The sequence below is a fragment of the Ambystoma mexicanum genome, chromosome 14, assembly GCF_040938575.1.
Source record: "Ambystoma mexicanum isolate Mex_15411 chromosome 14, UKY_AmexF1_1, whole genome shotgun sequence".
NCBI classification, from domain to species: Eukaryota; Metazoa; Chordata; class Amphibia; order Caudata; family Ambystomatidae; genus Ambystoma; species Ambystoma mexicanum.
In genome coordinates, this window is record NC_090940.1 from 405,348,021 (window position 1) to 405,372,552 (window position 24,532).

General features: G+C 45.9%; 1 protein-coding gene across 1 annotated transcript in view; it reads left to right on the top strand.

The window, feature by feature from the left end:
* The window catches only part of IVD (isovaleryl-CoA dehydrogenase), a 919,837-nt gene extending 897,594 nt beyond the window's left edge, over positions 1-22,243 (top strand). Inside the window, exon 13 of the mRNA XM_069637537.1 lies at positions 21,271-22,243. Within this exon, the coding sequence (XP_069493638.1) occupies positions 21,271-21,404 (134 nt within the window). The 3' untranslated portion in view covers positions 21,405-22,243. The remainder of the gene's footprint in view (positions 1-21,270) is intronic.
* The last annotated feature ends 2,289 nt before the right edge of the window (positions 22,244-24,532 follow it).

Sequence of the window (24,532 nt, forward strand, 5' to 3'; positions counted from 1 at the left end):
TAGGAAGTCTAACCTTTGCGCTGGTGTGGTGTCCGACTTTTCTGTGTTCACCAGGAATCCTAGTGAGGTCAGAAGGTCCTGCACCCATCTCGTTTGGTACACTAACACTTCCCGATCTTCTGCCAGGAGTAGGAGATCGTCTAGGTAAATGATTAGCCTGACGCCTTTCTCCCTGATCGCTGCTGCTACTAGCTTCATCAGCTTTGTGAATGCCCAGGGCGCGCAGAAGCAAGTCTTGAATTTCCAGAATTGTTCTTGCCAGTGAAAAGCTAGGAATGGTCTGTACTCCTTGAGAACAGGTACTGTAAGGTAAGCGTCTTTCAGATCTAGACGCGTCAGCCAGTCTCCTTCTCTTAGGGAGTCTCTGAGCTGATGGATGCCCTCCATCTTGAAGTGCCGGTATATAATTCAGCTGTTCAGCTTTTTGAGATTTATAACCAGGTGAACCTTCTCCTTCCTGTGCACCAGGAAGATATTGCTCACAAAACTTGGGTATGTCTCACATCTCTCTATCGCATGCTTGCTGATTAGCTGCGCTATCTCGCTGTCCAGGCATGCTTGTTCCTCTTGCGCTAATTTCTGCCACTGTGGTCTGCACCGCTGAACTGGTGCCTCTATGAAATCTAGCTGCAGACCTCTGATGGTCTGCAATATCCAGGAATCGCTTGAAAGCTCGTGCCAATTCTCTAAAAACATGCAAGTCCTCCCCCCTACCGGAGGATACTGAATCGCTCTCACCTGGTGTAAATCCTTGACCTCGTCCTGATCCTCTGGGCCTACAGCCCCTCGGGAACCTCCCTCTGGACGGGAAGAATGTGTCTTGACTCCTGCTCTCCCAGTATTGCGCTCTGGGGTTCTGAGGTCTTCTGCCTCCTTGGTTGTGACCGGCTGCACGACCCCTGAAGCGGCCGGTCCCTCCAAAAACTCTACTGGGGAATATTTTGCGGATTGATGCTTGTGCCTCCTCTAGTGACGCGTAAGTTCCGACAAACCGGCCCATCGCCTTCCCAAAAGTCTTTCCGAACAGGAGGCCTTGGGCTCCTTCTCCCGCTTCGTATAACGACAAATCGATAAGCTTTGAATCTATCTTGAGTAATAGGCCTTTTCTTCTTTCTGACGCGATGGCACAATTCGCATTTCCGAGAAGACAGACTGCTCTCTGAGCCCACCCTGCGAGGGCTTCAGGGTCAACCTCTTCTCCTGTGTCCTTTGCCCTCTCTGCAAGGTCCATAATCTTGGCGAGAGGTCCTGCCAAATCTAATACCTTTTCCTGGCAGCTTTTCCAGGATCTATCAATGCCCTTGCGAGGGTCTTTGCTTGTTTTTGACACGAAGGTCAGCATTTTTGGGTCGAGCTCGGGGGCTTCTGCCACTTTCCCTGGCAGGTCTGGTTACGGGCACTCCGCCCGTAGGCGCTGCCTCACCTCCTTGTCTAGCGGTTTACGTAGCCTTGCTGCCATATTCTGTGCTACTCGGGGGGGATGGTTGCCACTCGGTGGACCTCGGATTGCGGATGCTGTCCGGGTCGAACATATCGTCCTGCGCTTCCAGGAGGTGTTTTTCCTTCCATGCTCTCTTCCCCCCACTGGGTCTCGCCCAGTCCTCCAACTCGGCCTTGTCTTCTTCTTGCGAGGCCTGGTCATCTACCAGCTCCTCCTCCGAGCATGGGTCCTCTCAGATGTTGTCATCCCCTGGAGTGGGGGTCATGAGGTTTGGCACAGCCTGCCTCTGTAGTTAAGCTTCTTTAAGCTTTGCGAAAGAGTCAGGCACCTCTGAGGCCTTTTCTACCGCCTCTTCCAATGAGCCCCGGGGGTCGTCGGAGGCTTTCCTCTTGAGGGCTAGCTTACTCCCCTTATGTCCCTCTTTCAAGGGTTCTGTGGGCGGGCGCTTCCAGTCTTTGGTGCTACTGTTTGGCTGCAAAAGCATAGCTTCCAACGTTTCCAGCCTCTCCTGGAGGGATCTCACTCCCTCCTCCACTGCATCAACGAGAGAGCTACCCAGCACTTGCTTAAAGATGGCAGCGAGGTCTTGGGACTGCTCCTCCTCGCTCCACTCAAATTCCGACATCTTCTGCTGTGCTGTGTGCCCAAATACCTGTACCAGGTGTCTTAGCATGCCCACTGCTCTCTCTTGATGTTACTGAATTAAAAACTCCTTTTCGTTTTTTTTTTTTCTTTTTCTTTTCAGTGGCTGCACCTTTGTATTATTGCCTTCTGGCTCCTGCGAGAGTCCTCGCTTTCACTGCGCCAATCTACTGCTCCTTAGCAGTGTAGGGAATCCACTGTCCCTTGCTCCTTGATGCTCCTGAGCTCGAGGGCTGCTAGAGCTTTATGTAAGTGCTTCACTAAGCACGGCGCTCACAATCGATATGACCGCTGGAATCCTTTCAACAAGTATTTATATGCTAGGTATTTTTAACGGAATGCTTGTACGAACTATCGGCAACCGTGTGAATGGCAATCTGCCCGGCACTCCACTGTGACGTACTAAGCGCTGTCTGTCGCGCTTAAACTCCTCCCACCCGCGGGTGGGAGCTAGGTCCTTGGAGCTTTGAGCTCCGCGCTTTGCTCGCGCTAGCTCGGCCCACCCGTGGGTGGGGGCTGCAGGCGCACATCTGTGTGCCGATAACCCGGTGCGCTGCGTATCTCGCGGGCGCCGGCTCCTTCTTCCAGAACGTGGGGGCCGGGCCTCGCAAGTGCAGCCTGCGAGGTTGACCAACACCCCTGGGGTGCCGGTAATACAACACAGGGCTGTCAGCCGCACGGCCGAGATTCTGTACAACAGGAAAACTTTCTAAGGGATTACGCGACCATTCCACGTGGCGGGTTCAGATGAAAAACGCCTAATTCTGTGTGCGAACGCGCGTCAGTAATCGCAACTAATCTTATATAACATACCAATGCTTAAGCAAATTCTCTCCCACTCACACTTATGTGCTTACACCCTGTAAGGATTATTGCTCTCTTTGTAACAAAACTTTCCACTCCCACTCAGTCACTTCGCCCCTGACATACGGAGAGGGAAAAAATTGTACTTATCTGCTTGAAGAGCAGTAAAAGAAGAGGAGTCCAAGCACAGGAAGTGGGTTGTGACTGGTGGATAGGACATGGACTACAGAGACTCATGGATGTTGTAGTTTTGGAAAGGAGAAAAGTTTGGTTATACACTTTTCATGGTTTTATATGTGTTTTGTTGAACTGCTGAAGAGTAGAATAAAAGAAGATGAAGCATAATGCTCGCCTCCAGTCTTGTCATAGAATTAAATTGCTTTATTCATCATGCTAATCCTTTTCAGCCTCGCTTGGACCTCTTCCAGTCTTTCTTTTTTCTATATTTTGAATGAACATTAAGTGGTTCCCCAAGAAGCACTTTGCACAGGTCATATTGGTAGCCTGAAAAGACCCCCTTCTGGGTGCCTTACTAACATTTAGAAAGTCATGATAAAGTTGTTTCAACATTGAAACGCAGGTTCGGCAACTCATGCAGTCAGGTCTCTGGAAATGCGGGCGTAAACTGGGGGTGTTTTACCAGCCACCCAAGGACCTTCCCCAGGTGCTGCCACCTTGATTGTGGGGAGGCAACGGAGAACCACTCCCTGCCTTCCCACACCCTAAGACACCTTTCCTGCACCATTCCCACTCCCACCTTACCCACTTACCTGCTGAACCGGAACTGCCTGCTCCAGTATCAGCACTACGTCCCGTCCTTTTCCACCATAGAAATAGGAAAAGAAATCTGTCCCTTTTTGTATTTACAAGGGTGGCGGCAGTCTTATTTGTTCATTTATTTTTACTGGAGATTTGGGTAGCGCAATGCTGGGATAATTGCTACATTAAACCAGCTGGAGTGATATCATGCCAGACAGTGAAGGAGTGACATCTGGAGACCTTACAGGGTGGAGGCGACATTTATGTAAAGCTTGTCAGCCTAGAGGAGGCACAGATAAGTACTGGAAGATAGATTGAGCTTGGGGGGTGGCGGCCCTCTAGGATGCATGTAAACACCAGGAGGAATCAAAGGAGGGAATGATTTTGCATGGCTCGCCACAATGTGTGAAAGATTGTCCGAGCTTGTAGCGATGAGTGTTTTGGTAGAGTGAACGTTGAGGTGGGGACCAATTTTACAGCTGTTTAGGAGGTTAAGCCTGGCAGCAGTAGAGGCGATTAAGTGTTGCATTGAGGCCCCTGCCAAAAATAAAACCCAGCCATTTAGCCTTACGGTATGGGGTGAGGTGGTCTGGGGCAAACGATCCAGAAGTGATGAAGGACATGACATTCAAGACCTGGAGAAAAATTGCTTCAGTTTTACAGGTGCCAACATCAAACAACTTGCTAAACTGAGGTTGGACAGGGCAGCTCAAGACAAGATTAGGAAAAGACTATCACCAGCAAATGAATGAGGGGATAAATAGCAGAGAACATGTAGATTATGAAGAAGATAGGCATGGAAGACTGACCCTGCAGCCCCTAACTAGGTGGTAACAGGAACATGAAAGCAGTCAGCCAGGTAAGAGACCGTCTAAGCAAAAGACATTGCCCTGAAAGACCATATGGAGCTCTGATTGGAGGGTGTCCTTATAGTCAGCTACCCTCCGCGCGGTCAGTGACAGGGTGGACGACATCATGTTTTCAGTGGCCGATATTTGGTAGGGTTTTTGGGGCAGCATTGGGTTTTTTCAGCATGGATATGAGGTAACAAGCTTGAAAAGGGGCGAGAGAATACCAGAGGAAAGGGAAAGGGTCAAGGAAGGTAGGTGGAGTTCTGGTGGTTTTGTTGTGAAGGGATCAGCAGGAGCACAGGTGAGGTTGACCGCTTAAAGGATAAATGCTAGCTCAGCCAGAGTGGTTGGTGAGAAGTAGGACAGTGGGGGTAGGGGGATGGGCAGTAGGAAGGAGGATGGTAAGACAGGAGGGCACACAGGATGACCAGTACCTTAAGTTGCTGCCAACGTTGTTAGCTGAGAGTGAGGAGGGGAAAGTGCAAAGTCGAGGGCTAATTGTCTTGTGTACACCCACTCCTACGGCTGTCTTATGCTTTCTTTGGCATTTCCCTTGTCGTTGGCACTGTTGCAAACTTTTATTTTCCCTTGTCAGAAGCACACTATTTTTCATGTTGAATTAGCAAAATACCCTTTTTGATAATGTACGCTTCTGATTGTTTACTTTTCCGAACTGTCCCTCTTATATATGTTCAGTGAGGCGCTCACCAATCCCTTTCTAGTGTAAGTTGCTGTTATAGTGTTCAGTCATCCACCTAGAGCTCAACACTGCATGTCTTGGGAGCCATACTACTTCCCAAAACTAATGCCTTTCCTGTAAGAATTGGTTTGGGTCTCTTGGAAGTTGGTTCTTCTGCTTTGATTAGCTGTACGTGTCTGTTTTGGAGATTTGTATGCAAGCCTCAGGGACCACACATCCTAACGTCAAGACAGGGTTCAATCTGAAAGGTAGACCAGTCCCGATTTGGGGAGCAATGGCATAGCAGACAGACTCCACTCATCGTTTGGGAGAAGGCCGGTGGACAGGTAGAGTTAATCACAATAGATCAAATCAAAGAAGACACCACACAGTTATACTGAAAAACATATACCCTTTAATGGAGGGTTAGACATAAAACACACAGTTCAAGTAAGTACTTTAGTTGCATACACTAAAGCAGTGCGCGCGTCCGTGCATGCATTCATGCTTGTGTGTGTGTGTGTTACAAAAATGTATATATAATACAGAAAAGGCCCTAAGCAGACCCTTATCACTCCTAAAGCTAATGTAAGCCATGTACCTGGTGGTAGACTCTGTGCATTGCAGTACTAAAGGGCAGAGGGAACAAGAGATCCCTAGATGACGCAAGCAGCACACATTACTTAGTTGCCACTACACATCCGCTATTCCCCACATCCTCTAATACATAGTAAAACAGCTAATACCCCGGTTCAGCATATATTGAATTGTAATACCTAGAGGGAGAGAAGGGCTTAAACAAATTCAACCATGCCCAACGAGCTCCCAAAAGGCAGGATATACAAAGACGTCTTGCAACTGATATTAAGCAGTTTCAGTGCACTCCTAGTAATAGCTGGAAACAAAATAACTAAAGTTAGATACAGTATCCCAAAACATCTGTGGGCAGGAGTGCAGTAGGGCGATTTACTACAGGAAATCGTCTAATAATTCACAGGTAATTGCTAGAAATCCAGTCTTTGTAGAGAAACTCCATGGTGCTAAGAGAGACTTGCAAACAATGTCAAAATTCAGGCGAATTTCATTTTTACTCAGTTTGAAAGAGTTCACAAGTTTGTAGAAAGTTTCCTCATACCAAAAAATAGAAAAACATCCACAGGCAAACCATGGCTATGCATTAAAGCCAGGTAAGTACTAGTTCTACTGCACAGGTTAGGACAACGTAGTAACCAACCCTAGGGAACACCAAAGGATATCGCTTTAAAGAGCTCAAGTTCGAGGTTTAAGACCCAACTAGCAAAGAAGGATGGATGTCAAGCAGGTTTCAGGCCCAGTGATGTCAATGGTGTTACGCGGTAGAGTGGGTCTGCACTATCAGGTTAACGCGATATAAACCACTTTAAAGGAAGAGGATGGGCTCAGAGTCAGCCTTTGTCAGCATAACCACCATTTTAGGCCTGCATTGTGGTCCATGAATGACTAGAAGTAGGGTTTAAACAAATGCATTCGTATATCAGTGGTTACCATACTGGTACATTGGGCTACTGATGCAATAAAAATGACTGCACCCCTGGTGAAGTCAAAGTTGGATTACGGCTGCCACTGGCTGACTCCACAACACGATTGTAGGATGGTACAATTACTGTATGAAAGTGGTCTTCAAACTGTGGCGCTTGTCCCCCTATGGCGGTCGAAAGGATGACCTAACCCCCTTAAGGGGGAACCGAAGGTTGTCCAGAGCAGGTGCGCGTTTCTTTAAAAAAGGGAGTGTGGGGACAACTTATAATAGAAAATATAAGCATGTATGGCAGCAGAGGGGCCCGGCAATAATATTTTTACTCAAATGAGGCGTGGGGATTGGGGTGAGGGCTCAGCATAAAAATGTGCTACCATAGAACTGCATATGAACAAGGGTTGCAGTTGCTTGGGAATTAACTAGATTCCACTCTTTTCACAAAAATAAAGTCAAAGATCCAGAAAAACCAGTAGAGGAAAAAGCAAAACATTTGGGGTCCCATAAAATGCAATACGTGCTTACCTAGCATAAGACCTAGATTGGTGTATACTATGCCAGTGCCATCTCTCTATACCCTCAAAGCACATTACCAAAACCTAACATTATCAGGAAAATATTTTGGATAGGTTATCATTCCAAGATGGACAGTTTGGTGCACTCCTATTGTACTATTTGAAAATACCCAATGAGGAGGTAGGGAACAAATAGTATTAATGAGGATTCCTGGCTGTTTTGCATCAATGAACGACCATGTAGGGAGCAACAGAATGACTACCAATCTTTGTTTGACAGCTAAATCCTTGATTAAAAGATTGCATGCTTGAATCACGAAGTGCGAAATGTATACAGGGCTTAGCACGCATTTCATTTTTCACAATACTAACATTAAAATGTGCATAACCATGAATGATTTATATTAATTCGGATAGCCAAATGATTTGATAGTGAGTTTTAAATGGCTGTGGTATCAATCTGTGCTATCTTGCTTAATGTTTGTAGAGAATTTTAGAAGAGATGGGGCTGGGCCTCAGTGTGAGCATCTCCACTCCCAAATGCACAGGCATCCTCAGCGGCATCTATATAATGTATTCTCTTCACAACTGGTTCATACATTTACTACCTACTTTTGCGATTGAATTCTTGACATTCAAAACAATATCACTTCCAAACTTAATCTATCCATTCCCCTGCAATTCCCTGCACTGTTCAAACTTGGAACGCTCCCTCCTCCCCATTCTGAATTGGGTTTTCTTAGAATGTTGCTCTTAATAATGGCCACATCCCATTCAGATCACCCTCTTCTGGTCTCTTGCCTGTCTTTTGAGCTGTTTTCCGTTGTTGGTTTCTTCATTTTGGCTTTCTTTAGTGAATGCATCACTTTCTAAAGGAGTTTTTTCCTGTGACTTTGCAAACTACCCCCTGATTGTCGTCCTGCCTTTTTTGGGTAAATGTCTTGTTAAAATATGCAGCCCTTCAAGTTTCCCATCATTGACCAGAACACCATCTTTTCTGTACTATCAATTCAGCTTCCATTTCGGAGTTCAGCTACTCTTTAGGTAGTCGGCAATGTCATGCATACTTAAGGCTCTGGTTCCCCTGCTGAGGTCTTTCCCACCCTTTCACTGCAGACTGGAATAGCCTTGTACCGTCTGAGTCACTGCAGACCGCACAGTGCTATCTGAGGACACCAGCATGGACCTGTAACATGGCGCCACATTCTCAGAGAAACAGATGATCCTAGCATCCGCAGGGATCGCTCATGCCAAGCCAGATTGTCATGCCTTCCCGGGAGCCGGCAGACGAACGCTGGCCCCTTCAAAGGACCCCGATCTAAGGGCCATGACTTTCCCTGTCTGGCCCTGTCAGGGCCTGATGGCCTGCATTGCTGCTATTGCTGGATCCGGTCAGCCGTCATCAGCCGCCTGTGGCGCACCTTATGTTGTCATCCCTGTGCTATCTAAGGCCACCCGTCTTGATACCACAATGCCCTTTTGCTGCCCGTTACAGCGTTCAAGCAAACGCTGCATTAGCTGGTTATCAGCTGCTCCGTTGACCAGCAAGTATGGGGCTATGAAGCTTAAGGTAGGAAGAGTTCTTCCTCTTCTGATCCGTCTTCCTCATATACATCAATTTGTCTGTCACTACGGACCGCTATCTCCCCCTATTACCCTTCCCCTTTTGCCTGATTCAAATAAAGCTGGCAGTCGACGCCAGTCCCTTCTTAGAGCCTGACTCAAAAAGGCTTCACATTGCCTGTCCTGGACAGGTTGCCCTAGGTTTGCCTCTACCCCTTCATGCACCATGGTTGTTGCACAGTATCACATGTGCTTATCTTCCCCTTATGCTTGAATCTCGTTTCCATGACTAGCGGATTTGACTCTCTGCAGCCTGAGCTGCACTTTAATTTAACCTACGTGTAACTACTGGGTTTGACTCTTTGCAGCCTGCACTGCACTTGCATTTAACCTACGTGTAATGTCTGTGCTATAGAGGACTGGATGTCCTCACTTTCTTTCAAACTTAACTCTTCTAATACCAAATTCTTTTGGTAACCTCTTCCACAAAATCTCTGGCACTTTCCCACTCGCCTCTTTTGAAGTCATACTTTTCTTGGGGTGTGCTGTTAAATCCCTTGTTTGCATACTTGATTCTAAACTAAACTCTAAATCTCATACTCTGATCTGTCCCAAGCTTTTTTTTTTCAGTTCTCTCTTCTTTGGAATATTAAGCCGCCTATTCCTCCTTTGAGCTCACCTGGATAGTGGTAATGCTGTTTCTATGGGTCTCACTGTATGGCTCATTTGATCACTGATGTTCAGAATTGCGAGCATGTCACTCCAGTCTAGAATACTTTTCATTGCACATCTATTCACTTTTGCATCTTATTCAAGATCTTCGGTATTACCTGTAAGGTGGTGGTCCTTGGGCTTCTTTCCCGTCTTGTTGAGATATTGCCATCTGGAGGTTCTAGACTAACGAGAAGTGCCAACCTTTTACATCTTGATATTTCCCAGTTTAGATACTCCAGTTTTTCCCATCATTCTTTCTCAGCTGACAGCCTCATGCACTTGGAATGCTCTGCCCACCAGGGTTTGAAAATGCTCTTAAGACTTTTTTGCTTGCATATCCTTCATTTGTTTTTTGTTGTTTTTTATGCCCTGTCTTTTGTATGGTTTTTGCATTGATTTACTGCTTTTTAATCAAGAAAAAAATGTTTTAATGCTTACTGATGTACTTTCATTGTTTTATGATCTTTGCATCTGTAATGTGTGCTGCACCCTGCTGTCTTTGGATCAGGGTGCGCTAGATGCACATTTTAAAATAAAATAAAAAAGTATAGGATACATGGCTCCCTAGGGCGCATTCATTGGTTCCCTTCTCTTATCAGTAGGCACCACTCCTCATCTTCCATCATTGTCCCTTTTTGTTGCCTACACCACATTTATGCCGCTGAGTCCAGGGTTTTTAAAAATGTGTGTTCCCGGGGCTCTATCACTCTAGAATTTCAACACAAGACTCCACTCACTACATGCACATTAACATGAATCACAGTCTGCAAATGGGATGTTTTAAATAAAAGAAACTATTCGTCTTTTTATTATATATAAAAATACATAATTGTGCTTTCTCTTCTTAGAAATTTGTTGATGGTAAAGAGCTTCATATTCTGGTATACTTCTTCAAATTAATCCAGCTCATTAGACACACCTCAATCCCTTCATTCAACATAGAGGTATATGCCTTCGTAAATCTCTCTTAATTGATCGAATGACCCCTGCATGAAATGGCGAAAATTAAACCGTGATTAACAAATACAAACATCAAATACAATCTGTAAACTTTTAGTAGCCGTAGCCTCCTTCCCCAAGACATTATCCTTAATCATGGTCTTATGGTTCAGTTCCTTTATGATCCTTGGCCACACAACTGATGCATTGATAATTCATCAACTTTAAATCATCTTCCTAAAATAATAACGAAAACCAATATGAGTTTGTTACTTCAATCTTTAGCCATCATCTGTGCTAATGAGTTTCGATCCTATCAAGTGGGGCCATTGCACAGTGGATTATTATGAGTCCCCACAACTAGCAACGGGTTGGCTGAGAGCTGGTATAGTAGTCATGAAGCCACCTGTTGTTGTTTTGTTGTTTTTTTAACCACTTTATTCAAAATTTACAATAAACATGAACTAGAAAACAACAATTTGCACAGATAAACCTGAACCCCCCTTAACCCCCACCACCACTTGTTCTTCCTCATTCATACAAGGTGCTGTATATGCAGAAACAGAGGAAGGAAAAGGGAAGGAAAGGAATAAAATAACCACATCATGTCACTCACAACATCTTTCCCATCTAATGAGGTTATGCTTCCCATGATCCTACTTTCATAAAGCTCTCCTTGCTTTCCAAAGGCCATTCAAATCGACGCACATTATTAATATGTTTGGGGAAAGAGTGCCCTCTTGATGATATAGCCAGGTATAGGGCTGCTTGTATTTCTACAATGATTAATGGGGACTTCATTTCAAAAAAGAATTTCCCCCTCCACCCTGGGTTGGAGGTCAGGCCAATGGTAATTTTAGAAATGTGTTTATTTTGTGCTCTTAAAGGACAGTGCAGCTTTATTAGCCCAAACATATGCCAGCGATTTCCAAACCTTCTTATGCTGCACCCCCTGAGCAAATATACTGTTGTCTAGCCCCCTTCACACACAATGTCAGAATTTGTATTAGCTATTAAATGCAGTTACTGTCTTCCCATTTGAAAACCGTACACCCACCCCCCCCCTGAAGATTTGCAGGGCCTCTCTAGGGGGCCAGCCCCACACTTTGAAGACCACTGCTTAGTTGTCACGGGGAAGATCAATACTCTTAAGAGCTCCCACCCATCGCTCACCATATTGGTATAGGTTATAAGGGTACATGGAATCCCGATGGTCCTCCAGGTAAGCAATATAGTAATATACAAAATTGGACCTCTGTAATGAGGTTGGAAAAATACAACTAACAAGTTATTTCAATACAAAAAATTAATTTATTACAAAATGTACCACAATATTAAAACCATATAATTTCTAAAGATAAATCACAATTTTGACATCTAATTCATTCCACCTTTCATACCCATACTCTCACTCACACAACCAATGTCAACTTTAAACAATACTAAATGTCAGCCCTTGCGTAGAACCCTTGTTGTATATATCCACACAGAGGTTTTTTTTCCACAACCGTATCTCCTGGTGGTGTGTGTATCTGTACAGTAGCAACCCAAGCTTATTGACGTCTACATATGTTTCAGTCGGCAAATAGGGGCTTTCAAATGCAATCTGGCGTAGTTCCGACCTTCTTCAGGACATAGATGAGGTATAAATCTTCCCTCACACTCATAACACAATCCGGTGGAAGATGTCTTCCAATATTCACTCTTCAATATAGATTAGTGGGGGTGGCGCAAACTCGGGACCTAATCCACAGTGCTACATGGGTATAAGTTCCACGAAGCTTCTAGCAATACATCTGCATCAATACAAAGATGAGGGGAACCACCTTATAAATAGGCGCTTAGTCAGATATCCCACTCCCGTGAATGGAGTCAATCAACAGTTCTTGAAACAAAATAGCTGCTGAAGTAGCTGTCTCAAGCTCAGAGCTTTAACATCGGCATGTCCAATCCTACACGGCTAGCGTCTGTTGCTGGGTAAAATTCTTCCCTCGGTGTAGAGGAAGTAATCAAATTACTCTCCGCTGATATCTGCGGTTTCCAAGCTCTGTGTCATGATGCCTACCCCCGGGGACCAAGACCTGGTCCAGCAACCCCGGAAGCAGGCATGAAGTTATTTTGAGCAAGCCCAAAAACCCCTGCTAGGGGCTGTTTGAGTGCAGTCTTGGCGCCTATGGCGCCAGGCTCATATGGAGAGTCAGTCCTGGCGCCATAGGCGCCATGCTCATAAAGTAGAACTTACCTGATGCAGACCATGCTGCAAACTTACCTGATGCAGACCATGCTGCAAGAGCTCCAAGCCAAATGAGGCTTGGAAGGGACTATTTTACCTAGGGACTATTTTTTACTCGGGTGGGGCTGGGGAGGAATACTTACCTGGGACTACTTTATTCTGCATCCAGCAGCGTAACGCTCACCGTGTCTGCAAGCCTGCATCCAGTCTTCTGTCACGCCCGCCTTGAGTCTGCAGCTCCTAGAAAAAGGGAGGAACAGAAGGAGAAAAGGTTAGAACAAGAGCAATATCTTCGATCCTTACCTGAATTCCGGATCCACCGCGCCTTCGAGCTGGAAGAAAGAAGTATTTTACACACGCTGCCTCTCCTGCTGCAGCGCCGCGCTGAGCTCACCGGCCTTCGTAGCATCCTCACGATCCACCGCACCCTTCTGCATGTTCCCACCGCACTCCGGCACCGAAGGGGAACACAAGAACAGCAAAGGTGAGCCAAGGGAATAAACAGAGGCAATAGTAACTACCCCCATAGACTTACCTGATTTACCGGCGGGGGTACTATTCCTCTTCACGGGTCGGCGCAGTCTACATTGCATCCTCGCCGTACCCTGGCCCCTAAGGGGAACAAAAGGACAACAAGGTGAGACAAAGGGGCAAACAAGGGAAATTCTTCTCACCACAATAGACTTACCTAATTTTACCGCCGGATGCATTATTCCCCGAACTTCATATTTTCTCTCCGCACCTGAATAAGGGAGCAAGCAACAGGTTACATTCTGGCCTTATTTTATTGAACTGTGTTGGATAAGACAAATCCTACCCTGAACTTCGTCAGCTACTACGAGGAACTCTTCGCTGGGGTCAAACTGCAAGGAATCAGACAAGAGTTAAAGTCAGACATTTGAACTCTCACGAACTACAATGACCTGAAACTCACCAATTCCTTCTAACCAGTGAGGCAACTGGTTATCTACGCGCCCCTGCGCTCGATGCAGGATGGAGAGCTCATCCTTCCAAACCATCAGAAGAATACTCCTACGGGCCAAGCAAACCAAGCTGGGAGGGCCAGTCCAGTCTGTCATCTCGGCACTACACGTCACATTGGTGGAGACCGCAGCTGTCCAGTTCGGATCGACGCCCCTGTGGGAGCCAGGTGAGCGTAACAGAACGCGAAGCCTACCCACAAATTCCCACCCGGGCGTTATGGAAACCTCAGAAACTGACCTATTGGCCCAACTACTAGGGGAACTGAGGGCAGAAGTGCATTCCGCCCGTCAAGAGACCAATGCTCTTAGGAGAGAGCTGATTTTGTCAAAGGAGCGAACTGATGATCTTGCTAGGCAATTACTGCAAAGCCAGGCTGGACAAACGCCCCTACCAGGACTTGGGGGGGGGGGGGGGGGGGGGGGCGGGGGGAATCCAGCGCCTGTTTCATTGAGTAACTCTGTGCAAATAAACCTACCAGGAACTATTCCATTAGCTCCGCCCGAACGCTTTGCCGGGGACCCTAAAAGGTTCGCCGTGTTCATGAACCAATGCCGCTTGCACTTTTTTATGCAGACCTGGACCCTTCCCAAACGATCAAGCCAAGGTAGCCTTTGTATTGTCATATCTCAGTGGCAGTGCAGCTGATTGGTCAATTCCACTAGTTACTCAGGATGACCCAATTCTTCGAGATTTTCAGGGCTTTCAAACGAGTATGGAAAGACTATTTGCCCGGCACTCCCAAGGACAGGCCCTGGATAACAAACTTTTGTCCCTACGACAGGGTAACCAGGACCTTCTATCCTACATTGCGACCTTTAATAAGTTGATAGTGGAAACTGGATGGCCTGAGGTAAAACGAATCACGTTATTTCATCGAGGGCTTTGAGGAGAACTCAAGGATGTCTTGGCTCAAGTCGTGAACCCACCTCAAGACTGCGCTGAATATATAGACTTAGTGGTCCAGTTAGATCACAGACTTCAGAACAGAAAGGCTGATCGAGCCAAGTTTGAGAATCGGGTGTTGGTTAAAACCCACGCTAACCCCAAAGGAGCAGATTCTTCAGAACCCATGCAAATCAGAGGGGTTAAAGGACCCTTAACCTAGAAAGAAAGAGAAAGGAGACGGCAAATGCAATTGTGTCTATATTGTGGAACTTCTGGGCATTTCCTACGGGATTGCCCAGTGAAACCACCCAAGAAGGTGGTAGGAGCTGCTGATAAAAGCCATATGGAGTCAGACTCGGGAAACGACCACACCCGACAAGCGTAGAGGTCCGCTTGCCGAGCTTAAAGAAGGATACTCAGACCTCGCATTTCATCATGCCAATGGTCCTCGTAGATCCAGGGCAGCCATCGCGTATGCACGCAGTAAAGGCATACATAGATAGCAGGGCCATAGGAAACTATGTGGACTACGAATTGGCTTCCAGGATGAATCTACCTCTCTGCCGAAAAACCACCTCTGATGTCATCACCACAGTCGATGGAACTGAAATCGCCTCTGGGCCTGTGACTCATTCCACCGCAGAGATGACACTATTGGGTCAGGATGGGCATCGAGAGACTATTGTGTTTGATCTAATCAAAGCCCCACAGTTCCAAATTATACTGGGGATACCTTGGTTGGAAACACATAATCCTTGTATTGATTGGCGAGAGAAGAGAATAACCTTCCCGGATTGTGCACAAACCTGTTACCCAAAGAAAGATCTGAACGCAGGCCTGGCCCCAGTAACCACATCAGTTATGCAACTACCTCCAGAATACCAAGAATTCCAGGATGTCTTCCAAAAAGAACAGGCAAACACCGTACCGCCTCACAGATCGTACGATTGTCAAATCGATCTCATACCCGGTGCACAACCCCCTTGTAGCAGGATCTATGCCCTTACGGAACCTGAGAACCTTCACCTACGACAATACTTATACCAGTACCTTGCCAATGGCTTTATTCACCCATCCAAATCCCCTGCATCTTCAGCTTTGTTCTTCGTGCCCAAAAAGGAAGGTGACCTCAGAACGTGCATAGACTACCGCGCATTGAACCAGATAACTGTTAAGAACCGATACCCATTGCCTCTGATCCCTGAACTACTGGACCAAGTGAAGGATGCTTGCATATACACTAAATTAGATCTCCGGGGGGCATATCATCTGGTACGTGTAAAAGAGGGCGACGAATGGAAGACTGCTTTCCGCACTAAGTATGGGTTATTCGAATACCAGGTGATGCCTTTCGGGTTGTGCAATGCACCAGCAGCCTTCCAATACTTCATGAATGATGTCCTTCGTGAACTCATTGACGTTTGTGTTGTCGTATATATCGATGATATTCTAGTATACTCCTCTTCAGAATCTGACCATGTGAAGCACGTCCGAGCAGTCCGTGAGAAATTGCGCCAGCACAAACTATATGCAAAACTAGAAAAATGCGTTTTTCATGCCACAGAAGTTGAATTCCTTGGGTTTATCCTGACCCCAAAGGGAATCCGAATGGACTCACGAAAGGTGGACGCAATCCTTAAGTGGCCATCACCAAGTTCAGTTAAAGGAGTACAAAGCATGCTCGGCTTTGCCAATTTCTACCGCAGATTCATCCCAGATTTTTCACATGTCGTACATCCCATCACAGCACTCTTGCGAAAAAATAAACGCTTTATGTGGACTGAAGAAGCTGAAAATGCCTTCCAAGAGCTGAAAGCGAAATTCACGTCTGCACCTATATTAAAGCACCCGCGCCCTGACCTTCCATACATAGTGGAAACTGATGCATCCAGTCTAGCCATGGGAGCTGTCCTGTCTCAAAAGGACCCTGAAACTGGCCAGCTTCACCCAGTAGCATTTTGGTCCAGAAATTTCTCGGCACCCGAGTTAAACTATGCGGTTACCGACAAGGAGTTATTAGCCATTAAATCCGCCTTCAAGGCTTGGCGGCACTATCTTCTCGGTGCCAGGCATACCATTACTGTGATCACCGATCACCGGAACTTACAGTATTTAAAAACAGCCAAGGCCCAATCGTCACATCAACTCCGATGGGCATTGTTCTTTGCCGAGTTCGATTTCGTGATAACCTATCGACCAGGTTGTAAGAATGGTAAAGCAGATGCCTTATCCCGAATAGGGATGGGAGAGGCAGAAGTGAACCCGGAACCAGTACCTATAATTTCCGAACAAAGGATTCTTGGCATGACTACTCTACAGACACTAGAGGACATTCAGGTAAAGATCCAGCAACTCTTTGATCCTACAGCCCTGCAGAACTAGGTAAAGAAAGGCCCGGACTACTCTGTCACCAAAGATCTGCCTTATTACCAAGGGCGGCTATTTCTGCCACACAAGGAACTACAAGAGCTAGTCATTTCCCGTTATGATACCCTAATGGAGGGGCACCCAGGTATTGCAAAAACTGAAGCTAAAATTAAAAGAGAATTCTGGTGGCCCACCTGGCGAAAGGATATTAAATCATTTGTGATGTCTTGTGGTATTTGCGCCCGAAACAAAAGTCAAAAGAAAAAACCAGCTGGACTCTTACAACCTTTAGACATTCCGCCTACACCATGGCACACCTTATCGTTTTATTACTGATCTACCTCCTTGTAATGGATTTAACACCATTTTAGTTATTGTGGATCTTTTTTCCAAGATGGCCCACTTTATTCCTTTAAAAGGATTACCTTCAGCCTTTGTCTCGGGAGGATAGCTCAAGGGCAACGTGCTCGCCTTGGAAGTAAGATGACACAGAGCATCACAGGTTCGATCCCCAAGTCCGCGCTTAGAAACCTCCGGGTATTAAGCGCGTTATAAATAATCTATCATATCATAGCCTCAATCCTGGCCAAAGAATTCCTCGAAAACATTGTTCGTATACATGGATTTCCGTCCGTGTTGGTCTCTGACCGGGGCAGTCAATTCATTGCACATTTATGGAAGAAATGTCAATTGGCGCAAATCGACGTGAGATTATCGACCAGTCACCACCCACAGACCGATGGTCAAACGGAGAGGACCAACCAGACCCTTGAACAATACCTGCGTTGCATGTTACATCAGACTGAGAGTAATTGGAAGGAAATTCTTTGGATCTCCGAATATGCATACAATAATTCAGTACATTCTGGAACTGGACAAAAGCCCCTTTTATACCCTATATGGGCACCATCCTCGAACCTCAGACCTTGACTCACCCCAAAACTTAGAAATGCCCGCAGTGGACCATCTATACGCTACGATTACACAAGCCTTTAAGGAGGCAACTGCACATTTAAAACAAGCGAAGGAGAAATATAAGAAAGATGCTGATCGACATAGAAGTGATACCTCACAGTACCAGATAGGGGATCAAGTATGGTTGGCCACAAAACACATACCTCTCAAGGGAACGCGGTACTTTAACCCTAGATATTTGGGACCTTACTCCATTAAGGCCATTATCAACCCGGTGGCCGTCAAGTTGAACTTACCTGCTAATATGCGAATTCACCCCGTCTTTCATGTGTCACTTTTGAAGCCAGTGCAACCAGGGATAAGACTAACCAAGGCACCAGACCCCATCCTTATAGACGGGGAACCCGAATTTGAGGTTAAGAACATCCTGGATGGTGAAGATTTTCATTTAATCGACTGGAAAGGTTACGGACCACAGGAAAGGTCTTGGGAACCTAGTGACCATGTTCATGCACCTCGATTGGTGAAAAGATTCCACTGAAATTTCCCAGACAAACCAAAACCACGGGGAAGAACGACTTTAGGACGGGGCCTTGGGGGGGGGGGTTAGTGCTGTCATGATGCCTACCCCCGGGGACCCAGACCTGGTCCAGCAACTCCGGAAGCAGGCATCAAGTTATTTTGAGCAAGCCCAAAAACCACTGCTAGGGGCTGTTTGGGTGCGGTCCTGGCGCCTATTGCGCCAGGCTCATAAAGTAGAACTTACCTGATGCAGACCATGCTGCAAACTTACCTGATGCAGACCATGCTGCAAGAGCTCCAAGCCAAATGAGGCTTGGAAGGGGCTATTTTACCTAGGGACTATTTTTTACTTGGGTGGGGCTGGGGAGGAATACTTACCTGGGACTACTTTGGAGGCTATTTAAACCGCGCCCGAAGAGCAGCACACGCTTCGCGTTATTCTGCATCCAGCAGCGTAACGCTCACTGTGTCTGCAAGCCTGCATCCAGTCTTCTGCCACGCCCGCCTCGAGTTTGCAGCGCCTACAAAAAGGGAGGAACAGAAGGAGAAAAGGTTGGAACAAGAGCAATATCTTCGATCCTTACCTGAATTCCGGATCCACTGCGCCTTCGAGCTGGAAGAAAGAAGTATTTTACGTGCGCCGCTTCGCCTGCTGCAGCGCCGCACTGAACTCACCGGCCTTCGCAGCATCCTCACGATCCAACGCATCCTTCTGCACGTTCCCGCCGCACTCCGGCACCTAAGGGGAACACAAGAACAGCAAAGGTGAGCCAAGGGAATAAGGTACCTAAGGGGAACACAAGAACAGCAAAGGTGAGCCAAGGGATTAAACAGAGGCAATAGTAACTACCCCATAGACTTACCTGATTTACCGCCGGGGGTACTATTCCTCTTCACGGGTCGGTGCAGTCTCCATTGCATCCTCGCCGTACCCCGGCCCCTAAGGGGAACAAAAGGACAACAAGGTGAGACAAAGGGACAAACAAGGGGAATTCTTCTCACCACAATAGACTTACCTAATTTTACCGCCGGAGGCATTATTCCCCGAACTTCATATTTTTTCTCTGCACCTGAATAAGGGAGCAAGCAACAGGTTACATTCTGGCCTTATTTTATTGAACTGTGTTGGAGAAGACAAATCCTACCCTGAACTTCGTCAGCTACCATGAGGAACTCTTCGCTGGGGTGAGGTGCAAACTGCAAGGAATCGGACAAGAGTGAAAGTCAGACATTTGAACTCTTACGAACTACAATGTTCTGAAACTCACCAATTCCTTCTAACCAGTGAAGCAACTGGTTATCTACGCGCCCCTGCGCTCGATGCAGGATGGAGAGCTCATCCTTCCAAACCATCAGAAGAATACTCCTATGGGCCAAGCAAACCAAGCTGGGAGTGTCAGTCCAGTCTGTCATCTCGGCACTACACGTCACATTGGTGGAGACCGCAGCTGTCCAGTTCGGATCGACGCCCTTGTGGGAGCCAGGTAAGCGTAACACTCTGCAACGTTCCTCACCCAGACCGAGTTGTGACCCCTATTGGTATCTAGTTAAAATGTTGCACCAAAAATGTTGTCCGTGCAAAAATCGGGAAAATACCTCTGCAGTGAAAAAGTCACTTAGAAAAAAGTAGTCAAAAAATGTAACTGAATATTAGCCATAAATGCAGTGATGGTAAGGTAATTATTAGAGTTAAGAAGTGTTTAGTGGCCTTGTGATTGCCTGGCTTAGGGTTAGGATAGGGGGTAGGGTACAGATAGGGGTTAGCATTAAAGGAAAGATGTTGGTTAATTTTAGGGTAAGGATTAGGCTCAGGGTGATTGCCGCAGGGCACGTGATGCTGGGGTTTGGTTAATGGTTAGTGTAGATTAAGTGTCAGGGTATGTTGTAGGGTAGGGGTTATACTATGGGTACGGCTAATAGAGTAAGTGTTAAAGGGATAAGGACTTTGAGCTGGTGATGATGATGCATGATATGGCTTAGGATAAAGCTAGTGGTTAGGATAGAGTAAGCATTAAGTAAGTTTTAGGGAGTTTGGGTTAGGGCAATGGCTATTTAATTCATGGCACTCTGCTGATGGGGTTGGAGTGAGGTTCACCGATTATTTTCTATTTATTTGGTGTTTTATATTGAGTCACATGCAAATGAAATGTTGTATCGCGCTAAAGTGTTCGGTAAGCGTTAAGGGTAGGATAAGGGTAGCAATTGGAGTTAGGATAAGTTTTAGTAATGGAGTTGGGGTGATTGTAGAGATTTCATTAAAGGTGTGGGTCCTTCTTCGTGTTACAGCCATGTACGTTTGTGTATTTAAAAACAGCTTTTTGGCGGCCTTCTTACCGGAAACATTTTCACACTTTTCATTGCTTCTATTGACTTACAACATTTTGGAAACAACTTTTTGCAGACTATTTTTTCACATGGCTACATTTTTCTGAGGACATTTTCACATAGAATCGCCCTGTTCAATTCTGAGATTGCTTCACCTTCGTCATTACCTTTCTAGAGACCTCGATCCATACTTGTTTGCCATCAGCTCTTCGATTTGTGGCAACTCACATAATGTCATCCCTTCTTTCTTCAACTCTCAGCCCCTTGTCCCACATTGTAAGCCTCACGGATTGTTTTTCCCCTATGCTCTTGCAATCTACACCTGTACCATTCAAATACATTCCCTTGGAAAATCGGGCGCGTTTTCTTTTGGCATACTTTTAGGAACATAGCTCAACAAATCATAGATATGTATATATTCATAATTGCTTCATGTTCATTTTTATAGCATGCCTGTTACTTTAACTTTTGATAATGTTATCTGACAAAATTGCATTTTTTAATTCTTTGTTTGATGAAGCATGTGCCTATGAGAGTCCCAGTTCCCTTATTAATTCTTGATATTTTCTGTTCATCAGTCTACCCTCCATCTTAATGTGACATTTCTCTTTTGTTTCAGGTGGAAATGGCTACATTAATGACTACCCCATGGGGCGCTTCTTGCGTGATGCTAAGCTGTATGAAATCGGTGCTGGAACTAGTGAAATCCGTAGACTCGTGATTGGTCGGGCATTCAATGCACATTTTAAGTAATAGCCAGAAAAGTAGCCTGCAGTCGCAAACCAAAAAGTCTTCGCAGAATGCAGTCAAGAAACATGCGTCGTCTTCTCTCCTAAGATTTTAGGAACTGTTGTCTGCAGTCGGCCATATGTTACATAGCTTACCGGACAACTATTGGAAATCTTTGTAGGGCAAAGTGCTGCTGATTGATTCTATTTTCTGTATGGGTATTTTGATATCAGAGGCGTGGAAATGAAGGAAAAAAGTGAAATTGGATCAGTGTATAGTGCACATTTATGGATCATAGATTGACTTTACAGTTTATTTTTTAAAAGAAAGCAATGAATTATGGAAAGGGGTTTCCTCCAAGCACCACCAGTTCCATTAACAACTGGATGTACAAACACATTGAAGGTTTTCATAATAAGTTTTTCAAAACTGAGCACAATTGCTGTATTTCAGTTGGGACACGTAATGTGAAGTTTTTAAAAACTGAGCACAATTGCTGTATTTCAGTCAGGGATAAAGTTAACAGTCCCTTCCAAAAGTCTATTACGCCACCGTCTGTTTCTTGGACTACTTGCTGTGGAAGCTGTCACTCCTTGAAGTGGATCCCCTCTTTCATGTCAGCTACGAAAGATTCAGCCAAAGGCAGAGTAGAGGATTGGGCATAGCAGGCACCCAAAAAAGGATACAGTGACGAGGAGGTACAACATGGATATAAGGTGGATTTAAAGAAGAAAAGTGACACTGGCTATGCATATCAAAAGACTTTGGGTGAGAGGGAGGACAGTTACACCTAATTCTTTAAAAATACGATATAAAAGAATGATATTTACACATGCAAAATGAAAATAAACAATCTACATATACTCTTTGTTGTGGAATCAGTATTTAAAGTACCTAAATTGAACTACTCTGAGTTTGGAGTATTTACCACGAATTGCGTCATTAAACTGCATACAGTCACATGTCCTTTCAACTCTGGATGCACTTAAAACAACCAAAGACAGCCTAAACAGCACAACCAAAGAAAACACATCAAATAAAAACATGCTAAACACAATCTTTCTCATTTGTGCCAATGCAACAGTACCCGTTTTCAGGTCACCATCTTATAAGTCAATTAGTTTTGTTATATCTCGCACAGCAATTCTTCCTGAAAGGACATTTAGTGCAGAGGTTGTAATCCATTGTGTGAAATAGGGAATTCCTGATATCAAATCTCATAGTTCCCATGTCTTCTCTTCGCATTACTGAAGTAGTCTTGCATCCTTTCTTCTTTCCCACATACCATGAAGATGCCTCTCCTACAGGGACACGACTGCAACCATCTTGGAACCAGAATTCGGAAAAAAACTGAGCGCCCATCCCCTTACATGCTCCACTGCTCCCAAACCCCATCCCTTTCTGTAAAGGGCCAGGGAAGACGCACACAGCATTAGGGTAGATTGAGGTCAAAAAGACTGAATCCTAAAAGACCGAATATGGGATGCCCATTTTGACCATATATATATCTATATATATTTCTGAGGCTTGTGGAATCTGCTTAGATCACATGCTGTGCATAGGCTGACATTTAGTGGAAGCTGCAGAGTATTACAGTTTGTTTTTTGAAACTCTAAAAGGGGCGTAGAACCAGGGCATGCCAGTAATACTATCCGTAGTGTGACGCCCGCTGTACCCATGATCACTCACGTGTGTAGGGCCCTCAGATTTTTTTTCTGCCATACAAGTCGGTCGCATATTGCGGAGTTCCCTTGGCATTAGCCAATTATACTCAAATTATTGTTAAAAATTCCCCGTTCTTTTCACCCTACAGCGAAGATCGACGCCGGTGAAAATCAAGGAGACCAGCCGTCAAAACTCCACAACAGACTTTGGGCCTTGGAAGGCCTCTTGCCTCGGCCCGAGCCTTGGAAGGCCTCTGGCCTCGGCCCTGTACAAGTAGGGAGAGTGGGGGGTGGTCATACAGGCTCCCACATTAATTTCCTACATATACTCGCCCGCTGCCACATTAATACATATGGAGAGTACTCCTTTCAAGTTCTGCCCAAAGTGTAACCGGAAGTTCCCCTGGGTAGATAAGCACAATACGTGCAATTTGTGTTTTCCACGAGACCATCCTGAGGCTACGTGTGGAGCTTGTAAACTCTTCAAGCCTAAGACACTTAAAGACAGCTCCACTAAACGCTGGGCCCACTATGCCAGGCAACAAGAGGATTAGGACGCCGAAGGGGCCTTTAGCGATGGCAGCAACGCAGATTTAGCAGACGGCGAGGGCACAGGGGTGACTTCAGACACCCACACGCAAGCCCCCGACCTCGGAGGACTGGCCAGCGGCCCAGTTATGGAGAAAACACCCGGCGGCAAAAGTGCTACCCACACCACTTCCGCTAAGCACATCAGCCGCGACTCAACATGCGTGTCGAGCGATCGGCAACGGAAGGCACTGATAGAGCGGTCCAACGATTGTGTCCAATGGGCGTTCCCGTTCGCGATCGCCACATGACAAAGACCAACCGTCCGCGGTTGGAAAAGGTGCCGCACTCCCAATAGTTGTAGAGGCTCGATTGTCAGAAGACCACTCCGACCTCTATGCCCCCAAATCAAAGCACGTAGCGTCTACTCCCGAGATTCGGCGCCCTCCATCTACTACCTCCGAATCTTGATGCAAAGCGTTAAAGACTGCTTCCGATCCTCGACGCCAGGCATCGAAATCCTTGGAAACCCCTAAAACCTCAGGAAAACATTCCTCTAGTCACGAGAAGGGGGAGAAACAACATAAGAAACCTTCAGAACATCATAGGGAAAAACAGAAGGCTCCTAAAGTAGTAGAAAGTTCCAAGGTCCCTGACTCTACTCCTAAGGTTAAAATTGTCCCTCCCACTCATCATCATATGGGCATGGATGAGGAACCAGAACAGGAGAGGTTTATTCCCAGTTCCTGGGAATTCAACTCAGCTGATATTGATAGAGTTATCAGTAGGATGTCATTTATGGCAGACTTCTATGAGAAAGACCCTAACTATTTTCATAGTTATGCTAACACCCCCGCTACCTCTGCCCCTTCGGGGTCTAAAGACTCAGCCCCCTGCTAAAAGACTCCACTCTGAGATACATGCACAGTTTGGTCACAGACCCTTTAGTGGTTAAATCTT